The 15,974-nt window shown below is 31.0% G+C and overlaps 2 protein-coding genes across 2 annotated transcripts in view; one reads left to right on the top strand and one right to left on the bottom strand.

The window, feature by feature from the left end:
- Positions 1-5,139: 5,139 nt before the first annotated feature.
- The window catches only part of LOC132927362 (histone deacetylase HDAC1-like), a 46,518-nt gene continuing 35,683 nt past the window's right edge, over positions 5,140-15,974 (top strand). The window contains exon 1 of the mRNA XM_060991870.1: positions 5,140-5,205. The gene's annotated coding sequence lies outside the window, so the exon portion shown is untranslated. The remainder of the gene's footprint in view (positions 5,206-15,974) is intronic.
- Positions 13,110-15,249, bottom strand: LOC132926533 (uncharacterized). The gene has a single exon (XM_060990891.1). The coding sequence runs from the start codon at positions 14,377-14,379 to the stop codon at positions 13,312-13,314; it is 1,068 nt and encodes a 355-aa protein (XP_060846874.1). The 5' UTR covers positions 14,380-15,249; the 3' UTR covers positions 13,110-13,311.

Below are 15,974 nucleotides of genomic sequence, written 5' to 3'. Positions count from 1 at the left end.
GGACTAATCGTTTGAAATATCTAATAGAGCACATTTAAAATCCAATGTTACCTTTTTTATGAATATTTTTTTATTGTATTTGTTTGAGTTCTATGAACTGTTTCTTATTGTAACTTCACGTAAAAATACTGTAGATAGATTTGCGAATTTATTCTAAACATGACTATATGGTGCCATGGTGGTGAGGTTGGTGGATGCTTGGCACAAACGGCGAGCTATATTATACAGTATACACAATATACACAATACACATGCAGTAGCGCAACCGGGATTTTTTTCAAGCGGGGTTTCCGCCAGTAGCGTATGCAGTAGTTCCCCAAAAACATTTCCAAATTGGTTAGTATACTATGGACAAAAGGTACAGTTCAGGGGGGGGGGTGTATATAGGTTCAATTTGTTAAAAAACAACGTTTTTATTAAAAATATATATTTTTAAATATTTTTTTAAGTTTTTACTTTTTTGAATGACACCTTAGATTCTTAATTTCATATTCCAAAGCAGAATATTTTTCTGAGTATTTTGATACATAAAAATTGAATTTAGGGCGAGTAGTTTATGAGTTATACGCAGCGTCGGGTTAATGGGGGGGAGGGGAGCGTGCAATTTTTTAGGGGCGGACAGCTTTCAATGACTAAAATGAATGTTTTAAAATCTCCTAATGTATTCTAATTTTTAAGATGAATTATGAATAATCATTAAAAAATGTGGCAACAAAATAATAGTAATATATTATTACATTGCCAATCACTGAGTTATCACGTCAAGACCATACTATTAGTAAACTGTGTTATTAGAGAGCTCGAATAATCAACGCATTTCTATTTTCGTTCTTATTATCGTATTATTTTCGATTTTAATTTGTATACAATATGTTTACAGGCTTACAGCAGAACACATTGAAACATAATCGTGTTTGTGTCTGTATAGTTTAATTAGCTAAAATAGTGCTTTTAACAAAAAAAAAAAAAAACAATGTAAGTACATATTAAAAATTGATTTAATGATTTGAAAGATAATACAATTTCTAAGTAAATATTATATATATTCACTTTTCTTCTTTTCACTCGTATTTAAAACATGTGTCCAAATATTACCAAAAGTAATTACTAATTACATTTATATTAATTAGATTATACATTCTATTTTTGAAATATATAATTATTATTATCATTTTATATATTTTATTAATATATATTGTATATTATGTAGGTTTATATATTTTAAAATAAATATACAAGGGGGGGGGCATAAACAGTGTCCGGTGGAATCGATATGCAAATATTATAAACAGTAGTCGGCGGAATCAATAATTACCCCAAATCTACAGTTAAAAAATGAACAATTAAAAAACTGATGCTTACGATTGTGAAAGCCACTAAACATAAAAGGGCAACAATGAGTTTTTGAAACATAAATTTAAACCATATTAACCATAAATCGCGTAAGCAACGGACAGTAAGCAAGTGAAGAAAAATAATTATCTTTATCTCTTTATTACAAATCGTCATCGATATATAAAATATATATGTTAAAAATAAAATTATTTTACCTGGTGAATGTACGTTACGTCGTTGGCTAAACTCGAATAGTTATGACTTATGAGGGATCACAAAATATAAGAATGTTTTCATTACTCGGTACAACATAATATCATAATCCATCAGTAGACAATATACATAAATAATTAAAAATTATTTTTAATTTATGATATACTTAATTTGATAAAAAGCTTACGGAATAATTTATTAGGTGATAAAATACAAATTTAAAATAAATAAATTTAATTTAGAGATATTAAAAAAGCTTATGAAATTCACATAAAAAGTAATACTGCATGGGCAATGTGCAAAATTGCACCTGTTCGCTCACATTGCCCCAAACGTTTTTCAAAAAATGTCGTGATAGTTGGCAATATAAATTCTTAATAGATGAAGATCTGATGCAGCTTCGTAAGTTAATACCTGTTGTTACTGGTAAATTAAAAACTAATATCGCACTAGAAACAGCAAATTTTATTGAAAATGTCAATATGTTTGATTATGCAAATTGCAAAAATTTGTTTGTTTGATGTTACTTTATTTAAATACGTATTTTATAATGTTTAAAAACAGGAAAATTTATTTTGAGTTGAAAAATTTTGAAAACCATCAGTTTTTATTTATTTATTTTGAATTTTTTTAAATATCATCTGGTATTTCAAAATTACATGTTATAGGTTGTTTTAAATAAATTACAATTTACAAAACTAAATAACTGTTATTTGTTTTCAATTTCTGACCATCATACTATAATATACTTGTATAGATACTTTATATATCAATAAAATCAATTATTAATAAACAATAAATATTATTATAGTATCCGAGTTAGCTATTAGCCATTACACAATTGGCAATTGCGCTTGGTGTGTGATGACTGATGAGATAAATAAAAAAGTTACACAACATTGTAATTTGTATTATGATTGATCGTCGTGGTCGTTAGGTAGCAACCAAAAATAAAATAATATAATAAAATAAATGTATTATAGTGTTTGAGCGCCGGTTTTTCAGCATGTCAATGCGGGTGCCGTCCGTACCTTATCGGTGCGCGACCCCCCTTCCTTCCCCCCGGCAACATGGATAGCTCGCCACTGGCCGTGATTAGTGCCGCCCGTCAGTCTAGCTTCTCTGCTCGTCACCAATTGTTACGTGTCCGTCGTATTTAGCGGTGTTGGTCGCAATATCGCATAACGGTGCGTGTGTATGTGAACCTCGTGTGCGACTTGTACGAGACTTCTTCGTTTTGTGCCACCCGTTCGTCGTACGCCGCCCATATCGTCTTCGTTGTGCGTGTCGTCGCCGGTGAAGGCAATCGTAGCGTATTGTGGGTTTTCGCGTCGAAACACGCCAATTCTGCACACGCCGTTCTAGTCGTCCGCCTGTACCGCGTCCCCCGTCCCCCGTCGTCGTCATTGTTGTGTCCGTCCGCTCAGCGTTCCTTTGTGGTGAGCCGATAAGTCGGGACGCGCTAGATACGTCCCGTGGGCGTTGTAAGACCCCAAGTCGGCGGTCTATTTATTCAACCCGTACTTCTTTGCCACCCGTGCGGCCAGTCTGGACAGAGTTCGCGTTATTTGGGCTGTCCACGTGCGTGATCGCAATCGCACGTGATGTACCCGGTTGTGCCACCTCACGCTACACCAACGGTCGTTCGTCGGAGGTACGTTGTTCAACACCGCCGTCACCTGTGGGCCAAGCGTCAGCTGTCTTTGTCACCGCCGTCGTGCTGCTCAGATAAGATAATTTTATTTATCATATATATGTATATATATGTATATATATGTATGTGTGTCTAATGTAATATTATATGAACGGTCTTTCTTGCTGTGATCTATGTACGGCGGTCTGCGCGTAGACATTCCCCCCTTGTCCTCTTATTATTATTATTATATTATTTCGTATGATCATATCCCTCCCCCCCGTGCCCACTGTAATATATTATAATTCGAAGCGATTGGTTGGGGTGGTACAATAAAAACAGCTATTAACGATTTATTGTCAGCGTTAATTCTTCGGGAGGATAGCCTAATCCTACTAAGCGATACTCTAAGGTTACACTCACGGAGTCACGCGTCCGCAAGTATCGCGCGGCCAGTTATATCGACGCCGTTCGATAACTCCGCGGGGCGCGGTGGTGGTGCGTCAACAATAGAGTATAAATTATTATATCGTTACCCGTGTCGCCACCTATTGACAGTCAATTGAACTCAGCTATCGTGCAATATAATATTATTATTTTCTATAACAGTGAGCATTGTCACTGAGCAATCTATAATAATAATATATAATTAATTTAATGATATCACGTAATATGCTACAGTCCGTTTTTAATGAGACCTATACTAACTGTCTACACGTTTTTCATCGTTGGTCGATGCGCTTCTCACAGTCTCACACCACTTTCACCTGTTCGGTCACGATCGTAAAGCTTTAGGTCGGCAAAGATCTGCTCGCATACGTAATCGTCGGACTGTAGAGAGTGGAAGAAATTTGGCCTCCGTATTATTGACGGCGGCAGATACGATGGATAATGTGCGACTCGTTTACCTCCACTCGCGAAACGGAGTATTAATATTATAGTCTGTATAATATATATATATATATACATCGCTGTGCTATCAGCAGTCGACCACCGCCGGCGAATACCGGGAAACATATTCCTAAAATAGTTATTACAATTTTAATATTGAGTATTACTGATTCTTATTTCTGTGTTTGTCGTAGTGTCGTGTACCCAACCTCGCGTATGAAATAATTTGTTTACTTAGTGTAGAATTAAATACAGCTGTGATTTAATACTCGAAAGGACGTCGTCTCACCCACATGTGTTGTCTCCGTCTAGTCCGTCTTACACACGTACGACATGGTCAATTTTCGTTCACCAGTTTCAATAGTGTGCTTTTAGTTTTAATATTAGAGTGAATTGACCTATTATCAAACTTAAGCAAGACCATTATCTGTGTTCTCTCGTTGGTTTTTACGATATTTTAATTTTTAGGTGAGTTATGAGTATCAAATTATTAAGTATTTTAAAACGTTCATAATTCACTAAATAATTAAAATATCGTAAAAAACCAATGAGAAAACACAGATAATGTTCTTGCCTAAAAGTTTGATAAAAGGTCTAATATTAAAATTAAAAGCACACTATTGAAACTGGTGAACGAAAATTGACCATGTCGTACGTGTGTAAGACGGAATCAATACATGCGGGTGACTGGTGAGACGTCCTCTTAAATAAACACATAATACAATAATACATTATGGAAAAAGAACCAAAGGGCCGAGCTGAAAAGCTTCATTTAAAAAAAAACTGATAAATTTGCAGGCTATTGCCAATGAGCTAAAACAAAAAAAATATATCATTGGATCGGTCACTACATGCACATCTAACAAAATATTTGTTGGCAAGTATAAATAATTGAGTATACTATACCTATTTATATTACATCATATATTTTAATAATAAATTGCAGATTAAAATAAAATCTAATAATCTATAAAATAATATGTTTAAAATGTTTACTGAATTCATTTTTCTTTTAATATTATTAGTATATATCTAATTACTTTTTATTATTGTATTCCCAATATTTAGATGATTGTGTAACGCAACCAAAACACTAAAGTTGCCTAATTGTAGCTGTAAGAGAAAATTCTTTGGTGAGTTAACTTTTTTAATTTATTTATTACTTATTATATGATTCCTTATTATATTGTGTATACATTATTTAACTTAATTATTATTTTAATAGTAAGTACCTACATGTAAAATAATTTGTCATACTTAATTTATGATTTAAAAAATAATTAATTGTCAACAACTCTTTAGATACATAAGGTTGAGGAACATATTTTATAATTATTATATGTTAACATTATTTCGTTTATTTTAAAAATGTTTACTAAGTATGTAATTATTATACTACAGATATATTTTATGTATGAGCTATAATAGCATTTGTTAGTTTGTTTGCCAGTATTTTTTTCAATTTATATAAACAATGTTTATATTCATATTATTAAACAGTGATTTAAAATAAAAACTATATATACCAATTTCATTATATTTAATAATTAAGAAAAGAACTTATTATAAATTATTTTTGGATACATCAGTAAAAAAAAAAATTTAATTTTATACAGTATATATATATATATATGATAAACTACATTTTAAGGAGAATCAAAATTAAATAACAGTATATCCATAAATATAAATATATTTTATTTAGTTAATAATTTGAGAACTAAAAAAAAAACATGAGGTAAAAATTTTTTTGTTCACTAGGTGTGATAATGCTTTACGTTAGGGACAATGTTTTTTGCAGAACAGTTGGCCGATTGGGTCCCAGTCCGCCCCTGTATTTCTAATAAATACTTATTTTATTTATTTAAATTAACAATTCTAAATATAAAAATCTCTATTTAGTGTTGGGTGTACTTAATTAGATGGTTTTTGACCACATGAAAAAATTATAGTATGTGATTGTGATATCATGATGAGCTAGGGGCGTTACAACTAGCGTAAAATAATTTATGGTATTAGTGAAAATTAATTTATTAATAGGTAGGTAACCTATAGTTAATTGAGTATCATATATTTAAGGTAATAATCTAAAAAATAAGTAATAGGTAATTGAGATTTGAGTAGAGATTGCTATATCTAATATCTAGTAGTGAGGGACCATGAGTGGATTAATGTTGCTGAATGAATGCTGACCTCAATATAAAGATAGTTATTTTTTACTAAGAGAACATATTATTTAATTTTTAATAGACAATGAATTCAATGATTATCTTTAAAAAATAATTTGGATAATTGCATTTAGTAGTTATGACATTAAATATAGTATAATTTTTATTTGGACATTGTCACCTCTTATAATCAAAATTATTCGATATTTATGTATATAGTTTATAGACAGTGTATTCAGAATATGCTATTGATAGTGACTGTGGTTATCAGTTTAATTCATTAACCACCTGTAGATTTATGACAATGTGTATATGTATCACAATAATATTATGTACCTAATACTTACAACTATAACTTAGTGTGACGCGGAGATTATTACCTTATTAAGTAAAATAAGCAAACATGTTAAGTATTTTAATTCAATATTTGTCCGGCCTGCATACATTTTTATTTTTTATAAGCATATGCAGTGACAAGGGTAAGTAAAGATTTATTTAGCAAAGAATGCACGGAAAAAAGTTTATGGTGAATTTTATAGTTACATCATATTAGAAGATATGATTCACATATCTAGGAAAGATTTATCAAAAATATAATACAAAAGTAATTTATTATTGTTTAAATCTTGATATTTAAATTTTTTTGATTATTGGCAGGTAACTAACTTTTTTAATATAATTCTAAAATAAAGATTGCTTTTGACGGTTTATTTGTTTACTTGGTCATGCAGTTTTTCCCATGTAAATGGTTCATAATTGGAAAAGGTAATTTTGTTTAACTTAATGATGTTTTATAATAAAAAATATCATTAACCAATTTCTTTATATTATATTTAGGTTGTCTAAAGTTGATTTCTATGACCAAATTTTAAATTTTAACCATAATAAAATGGTTTTAAATTTATTAAACAATCAGTGTACAGTATTTTGAATTTGAAAATATTTTTTATTATTCTAAGAGAACATGAGATGTATATTTTAAGGTTTTCAATGCATAAATGTGTAGTATTATTTGTATTTTTTGAAATCTTCTGAATATAAGTTTATATGGATAAACCTAATACAGCCCATTAAGCTGGGCTATTTTTTTATTAAACTCCTTGGAACTCCTTTACTGTAAAAAAAGTTTAATATATTATTTTATATTCTTAATTATTTAAAGAAAAATAATTTTATATTGATGACCAAGGTAACATCTATAAACTATATTATTATAGTTTAAGAGGACGTTATACCCGCATGTGTTGTCTCTGTTTTACTAATGTAGATCATAGCAAATTTTCATTAACATTAAATTTTTATGTGAATTATGGTTATGTAAAATATTAAAACTTTAAAATGCTTGTAACTCGCTTAAAAATTAATATACCAATAAAAGCCTATGAGATGCCCCAGATAACATTATTACCTCTAATATTAAAGCTAACATCACAAAAAGTGTTCTGCTGAATGAAAAGTTACTATGATCTACATTAGTGATACAGGGACAACACATGCGGGTATAATATCCTCTTAAATATATTTGAAATTCACAGATATGCAATTATTATGAAAAAATTATAAAGGAAATATCATGCAAATGCAAAGAAATCCTAGCCTAGCTATAATTTATTTATTTCAATATTAACTAAAAATTGTAATTGTTAAAATTGGATATTTAATTTCATCTATTAAACAAAGAAAATAAAGTGAAGGTATAACAATAATAACAAGAATAACGGGAGGTAGTTCAAATAAATTCAATTATTTGATTTTCATAAATTTGTATTATATAAGAAATATTTATAATTATAATAAAAATTGTATGATCATGAAAAAAAAAATTGTTCTATTAGTTGTGAATTTCTATTTTTGAAGTTTAGTTTTAATCAATTTATAATTTCTAAAAAAAAATTATTCCCTAGAAATGAATATTAAGTTTATTGCATATTAATTCTGCTTTATTAGAAATCAATAATTAATGGTAATTCTGAGTATGAATGTTTTAAAGGTGTTATACTATGAATTGATTTAATAAAGTTACTTAAATTTAATTTAAAAATAGTTATTAAAAAAAAAAAAATTGTATTTCAAGTACCTATTGTAAATTAATATTATAATTTTAAAAGTATAAATTATTAATCTGATGACATTTTTGTTCATAGTAAAAAGTTAAAACTAAGGGAAAAAAGTTATATTTACTATAAAAAATATTAGAATAATAAAAATATTTATTGAAAATCTAGTAAAAATAGGTTCATTGAATTTAACTAGCAACGATAGAAAATACAATTCCTTTAGATAAAACATAGTGAAAATGAACTACCTAATAGATAGTAAGTATCATGAAGAATAATATCAATAGATGAATTAGCAAGAATCATACCTGGTAAACATTCAATTGTAAACAAAAAAAATTTAACCTAAGATTAAACTGTTGATGGTAAAAAATTAATTTTAAATCCATACATATTAGCTAATCATCTAAAAATTGTAATTTATATTGGAAGATCAACTATTATTGTTGGTATATGCTCTTATATCAACGTCTATCCTAATTGTTAATTTATGATGTGCTCAAACAATAAATTCTAATAATCCAATCAAATAAATAAATAAATAATTAAATAATTCTATTATTTAAGGTTTCTGTTTCATTATTAATTATTATAAATCTACATGTCATTATTATTAATGATGGAGATAATAATCAAAATTTAATGTTATTTAATCATACAAAAGATAATTTATCAGAACATTCTATTACCATAGAAATTAGTTTCCAAAACCACCAACAACATTAGGTATAGTTATGAATATTTTTTTAATAAAAGCAAGAATTGTAACAATTACATTATATAGTAGATTATTATTAATGATTGAATTAATTTGACCTAATTTTAATTGACATAAGTTACTAAGAGTAGATTCAATTTTACCTTATCAAATACCAAATAAGAAATATAAAGTACCAATATTTTTATTTTTTATTATTTGCATATGACATATTCGACTTTAGATAACGTGAGAAATGTTATAGATAGATAAAGTTAGTAAAATTAAAACAAATAAATAAATATGATAATTAAGATAACTTGTCAACTATTTAAAAACAAGTAATAAAATATATAAAATGTTAGTATGGTAGGTTATAGTAGGTATAGTAAATTATAATAACATCGATACTAATAGCAATAAAAATCACAGACGAGTATTTAGTTCTTCAAGCCATTTTATAGCTGTTGGTCCATCCTCGTGTAGTTTTGTTAATCCTTTTTTGAACATTGTAATGGGACACGACTGAACCATATGTTTGATTGTCTGCGTTTCTCCACATTCTCAAAGTGGATAGTCTACCATTCCCCATTTGTGAAGTAGGTAGTTGCATCTTCCTTGTTCCGTTCTTATTCGATTAAGCGTTGTCCATATAGCCCTTGTGCCATCCCAGCCAGGGACTTTTTTAAATGGTTCTTTGATCAGGTCTTTATTACGGGGTTCTGACTGTTCCCAGCGTCTCGTCCATAGGTACTCAACTGATTCGCTTTGAGTTTCTGCATGCCATATGGGAGCTCTAGACTTAAGGCGTAATTGCGGATGTTCGAGGATGTCAATTTGTAGTGGCAAAACTGGTAGCAGGCTTTTTAGCTTATGTAATATCTTTGTGGTGTGTGATAGTCTCCTTAAGTCTGGGGGGGCTATATTCGAAAGGGTGGGTAACCATATTGTCTGAGTGGACCTTACTGTACCTGATATGATACGCATGGTATGGTTTAGTTGTACGTCAATTTTAGCGCAATGAGCGCTTCTAGCCCATCGGGTGCACAGTATTCGGCTACGCTATAAACCAACGCTAGTGCTGTAGTCCGGAGTATATTGTTGTGGCAGCCCCAGGTGGTGCTTGCTAACTTAGCCATAATGTTGTTGTGTGATTTTAGTTTATTTTTCGTTCCCTCCAGGTGTTGGTTATATGTTAGGGTCCTATCAAATTTCAGACCGAGGTATTTGGGACATTCTTCTGATACAATATTTTCCCCATCAATTTGTATCTTTAATTCTCTGTTCGCTTCTCGGTTGTTAAGATGGAAAACCTTTGTTACAGACTTGCTTGGATTTAGTTTTAAATGCCACTTTCGAAAATATTTTTGTATGATTATTAGATCATCGTTTAGCGTTTCCTCAAGTTCTGTGAAGGTTCTGGCTTGGGCGCCAAGTGCTACATCATCAGCGTATATGAATTTTCTTGAGCTCGTGCAGGCAATGTCAGCAGTATATGTGTTGAAAAGAATTGGTGATACTACAGATCCCTGTGGTAGTCCATTTTGTAGTATTTTGTAACTGCTTACTTTCCCATTGAGAGATACACTGAATTTTCTGTTAGAGATTAGGTTCTCTAGTAGTCTTAGCGTTGTTTTACATTTTATTATTTTAGCCAGTTTTAGTAATAGTCCTCTCTTCCAGACCGTATCGTACGCAGCTGACAGATCCAGAAAAACTGCTCCGGATTTTTTCTGCCGTTGGAAACCATTTTCAATGTGCGTTGCAATGTGCAAGGGTTTGGTCACAACAACTTCTATTTTTCCTGAAACCGGCTTGTTCTATAGGCATGGATTCTTCTAAGAGTGGTTCTAGGCGTCTAGGCGTCTTAGGAGGAGTCTTTCAAACAGCTTGTACATTGTTGACAGTAGGGATATAGGACGGTAGTTTTTTGGGTTCCTGGCTTCTTTGTTGGGTTTCAAAATAGCTATCACTTTAGTTTCGCGCCAGAGTCTTGGAAGAACATTAGTGTCTGCTATTTTACTGGCCAATTTTGAAATCCAGCAAATGCTTCGTGGTCCTAAATTTTTAAGGAATTCTGGAAGGATTCCATCTACTCCAGCTGCTTTTCCGTTTTTCACAGATTTTAATGCGTTATAGACCTCTTCAGCAGTGAACTCGTTCATAAGAGTCGACTTTTCTTTGCAACTCCTTAGCTCTTCTTGGAATTCCCTTTTCACCTCGATTTTTTTGTTTTTATGGGGTTTAATATTTGATGTTTTATATAGTACATTAGCAATATCGCCGGCAGCTACACTACCAACCTTTCTTGTTGGCTGTGCTGCACCAAGCTTTCTCAAGAGTGACCAACTTTTCCTACTTGAATGCGTATAATCCATTTCTCCCATTGCAGTTTTCCATCTGTTTCTTCTCTCTTCATCCAGAAGAGCTATCAATCGGTTGGCAGTTACTTCATTTCCGTTTTCATCGTATTCACGTAGTAGGGAGTCGCACTCTTTGCTCCAACATAGGATGTAATTCTGTCTATGCCCTCTTGGTATAGCCAGTGAAGCGGCTTTTTTAATAAGCTTAACAAATCTTAGATAATTTTCTGGAATGGGGGGAATGCGATTTATGTTCTCCTCCATGTATTTAGTGAAATTTGGCCATACAGCTTTTCGTAGATTCCACCGGGGCATTTCGGGTTTGTTGATCCTTGGGAGATTTACTCCTATGTCTATAATAACTGGTTTTAACTTGGTGTTGGCTTTTGGGGAAGTGTGGTATGATTGAACGTGATACTCTTATGGGTTGGTCATCCTTGTCTCTTGACGTAAAGCATAGATCAGGTGATGTGGTCGTCCCCCAGCGGCCTGATTTAAAAGTTCCCCCCTGCTTAGCGTCGTACACTAGGTGTAAGCGATGGAGTGTGGCCCAGCTGATGAGTTTTCCCCCATCTTCGTTATCTCTAGAGTAGCCCCATTCAGTACTATGTGAGTTGAAGTCTCCTATGTAAATTGAGGGGACGTCTTGTCGGACTGGGAGTACATTGTTGGACCATCTTTCTGAGGGTGGTTTGTAGACGTTGTATATTAACAGATTTCCTAGAGATACGCCAATTGTGTGTGCGTTACCCTCAACAGGATTTATATGTTGTTCTTTATAGTTTTGGTTAATATATGTAGCCAATCCATGTTTTGCGTGTCCTTTATAGTCTATCATATTAAAACCAGGTATATTCAGGCGTCTTGTCTCATTTTCCGGTACGTGAGTTTCTTGCAATGTCAGTACATCTGTGTCTTTAAATATCCTGCTTATAATGTCGGACTTGGCTCTCGTTAATCCTTCTACATTTAAGTGCGCTACTCGTATTGTTCTTTGTGACTCTTTTTTACTAGGGTATTGGTGTTCGTCCATATGTATGTATGATTTCTTTTTTTGTGTTTTTGATTTTTTATATTTTTTGAAGGGTATTTTATTTTTTATGGTATTTACGCGATGATCACGTGCGTCAGTGAGGTAGTCCTTAAAAGGACTGTTTTTGTCGAATGAGCCAGGAGATCCGTGGATGTTTGGCTGTCGTTTCGATGCTATTTGGTTTCGTGTATTCATTGTTTGATCCGTGGAAAAATCTTTGAGAGATTCAGGAAAGCAGACCAGGAATACACTACTCACAGGGGAGATCTCGAGAAGGTATAGCATCACCTCCCCCAATATTTTTATGATTAGTTAAAAGATAAAATGGCTGATAATTGGTTATCAATTTTAAATCCAGCTTTATGTTTATTTAAAAATATTTTTACCATTAACTCTATATTCAACTTATATCATATTAAATTGCAAATTTAATGGTATTAATTATTTAATTGAGGTTGAAAACAAATATTTTTAATTTTGAAGATTAATAGTTTAATTTAACTTAAAACCTTAATAAATAAATATGTAATTAAAAAATAATCCAAAAAAATTATAGTTATTATTTATTTAAAATTAAGATATCATTTGTTAATAAATAAATTAAAATTAAATAATGTCAAATAAGTTATTTTAGTAAAAAAAAAATATAGATTTAATATAGTAATATAATAAATATAATTATAATTATCTATATACATACAGATTGTTATTAGTTATTACTAGGGCCCGGAAGTTCATGCACTAAAAACTACCGAAATATGCATGCACTTATGCGCTTAAAAATCGTGATATATGCGCTTAAATATGCCCTTATTTTTTTAAATTTATAAATATAAGGAAAAAAACATTATTATACTACTACGATTTTTATTCAAATTTCTTTGACAGGTAATTAAAAATATTATTAATTAATATACATTTTTAAATATTGCAATTTACAATCAACGACTTTGATAAATTTTCAAATTTAAATGACCGCCGGTTGTCTGCCAACATATTTTTGTATACCGAAAAGCTCCGCTCCACGTCAACCGAAGAAATTGGTGCGTATTTGAAATATAGTAGATCATCACAAGAAATATCTTCAGGTAAATTATCCATTGTGATTTCTTCTCCCAGCATAACTTTTGAAATTTTGGTTAGTATTTTGAAGCCTAGATTCTTTGCAATAACTTCTTCAAATTTTTTATAAATTGTAATGCCTTTGGAACATTTTATTGTATTTAATTTATTTTCTACATTCTCCACTGTTTTTATTGCGTCAGTTAAAAGAGTTCCCTGAGTTTCTAAACATGTAATAGCCGTAGTTAGAAATCCATAATTTGTATAAATAAAAGCTAAATTAGATTCTAAATCTGTTTCTGACATAATTTTTTTAACTTTTCCAATGGCTAGCGCATCATCAGCATCTAATAAATGTACGACTTTTTTAATTGCTTTAAAATTCTCACAATAGTACATTGCGGCTTTTAACCAGGTTCCCCAACGCGTAATGATAGGAGAAGGAGGCAATGGTGTTTCTGGGGCTTCTCTTCGGAACAATTCAACGCGAGCTGGCGCCTTTAAGAACACTTTTTTCATATTCAAAATAAGTTCGTCAACTTTTGGAAATTCTGCACGAATTTTCTCGCATACACGATGCAAACCATGGGCGAGGCAGGTTATATGTACCATTTTAGAATAGAATGCTTGAATAGATTTTGCAGCTTTCACCATATATGGTGCTGCATCGGTCACAAATAAAATAACATCGTCATGGTTAATTCCATTTGGCCACAAAGAAAAAAGGGTTCTATCAAATAATTTACTTATTGTCGTGTGGTTGGCTTTTTCTAATACTTCCGAAGCAATTAAAAAAATTTTACCTGGTCCGTCGGTTAGTAAGGTTCCAATTATCACATTTGCCACATAACGTCCTTCTGTATCTGTTGTCTCATCTATAGACACCCAGATTTTTTTATTAAGTATTTGATTTCTTATTTCATTCATCGTATCTTCGTAGCAATCATTGACATATGTTTTTCTCAGTGTAGATACAGATGGTATATCTTTATTTATGTACTTTTCAAGGAATAAACGTAGATGAGGATTTCCTAATTTTTCTAATGGAATATTTGATTTTAAGAATGCTTCACATAAATCCTTAAAAAAGTCAGATTTTCGTGTTGGAGTAGTAATTAGCTGTTGTGTGGCATTTTTATTTTGACGATTAGAGGCTCTTATATGTTTCTCAGTACTTAAGTGCTGAGTGACACTGAAACGTTATTCGCACTTTACCTTGACTTCGCATATCTTGCAAAATAAAACACTCTCATCGAACGCGAAAATATGTTCACCGAATTCAGTAACGTAATTTTTACCTCTAACGGTAACTGATGTTTTTACTTTCGGCATTTTAACACAAGTTAATCTAAAAAGGCGGACACTCGATATTCACTCGCGGAACTACGGAAGACGTCAAACAATACCAACCAACGAGAAATAACGAACTGACTGCATTCTATAATCGTGTTATTGTAATAATCCCAATAACAGAAAATATCAGCACTTTTCTAAAAATAAATATATTTAATTGAAAATATATTGTGGAATACCCGTTATCGGGCCGCCGCCGTGCGCCGCGCCGCCAATACAACTATAAATAATTTGGTATTGTTTTATTTTTTTATCAATAGGACATTCAGAAGTAATTTATTTTGTGAATTACATAACATTTGACTCTAATATGCAGTTAATATCAAAAAAGTTGTAAAATATGTGAATAAATAAAAAAACCTCAAAATATGCAATTATATGCAAAATAAAATTTTGTATTTGGATTTGTTTAAGTATAATTCAAATTTGTAGCTGATCTAGCAATTTTTTAGTCAAACATGCAAATGCATGAACTTCCGGGCCCTAGTTATTACTAACTTATTAGTGTTTATTAATAGTTATTATTAATAAGAGCTCGGATTTTAAAGCATAATAAATAACAAAAAAAAAAAAAAACAAAACTAGTTTATAATAGAATCCTATTTATTTAAAAAAAACATGGCCAAAAATTAAGATAAACTAGCTATAATAACTTATTATTATTATTATTCATCGCATTATTATTAAATTGTATTACCCATCGACAATTTAGTGGAATAGCACGCAATCGGGAACGTTTTCGCGGTCTTTTTGCGGAATTTTAGATTTATCTGGATAACATTTCCAAAAACCCATAGTTTATGTTTGACTAAACTGTTAACGACAATCAATGTTAATAATATTGTAGTTCTTATTAAAAACAAAATAAAAAAAATATTAATGTAATAATTATTACCGTTAAGTGGGCGATGAGTGCAGAGTCGGATGCAGTGGCGGACTGGGACATTAAGGGCCCGGGATGCGCTCTATGTAAGGGGTCTGAACTATTGGTAGAAAATATTTTATGAGGAGGACTTTATCTTCTTAAAATATGTATTATGCTTCAATTTCTTATGTTATTTTTTGTACCTATTTATCTTTATTAACACACATAGCTCTTATTAAAAATAATAAACCAAGGGAATCCTGGATCAGGAAAGTAATTTGAAAGATTTTACTGAAAGAACAGA

The sequence above is a fragment of the Rhopalosiphum padi genome, chromosome 3, assembly GCF_020882245.1.
Source record: "Rhopalosiphum padi isolate XX-2018 chromosome 3, ASM2088224v1, whole genome shotgun sequence".
Classification (NCBI taxonomy): Eukaryota; Metazoa; Arthropoda; class Insecta; order Hemiptera; family Aphididae; genus Rhopalosiphum; species Rhopalosiphum padi.
This window is presented reverse-complemented; position numbering and strand designations above follow the sequence as displayed.

What these genes read in the sequence shown, in the direction of transcription:
- LOC132926533 (XM_060990891.1), bottom strand. Translation starts at nt 14,379, where the DNA reads ATGAATGAAATAAGAAATCAAATACTTAATAAAAAAATCTGGGTGTCT.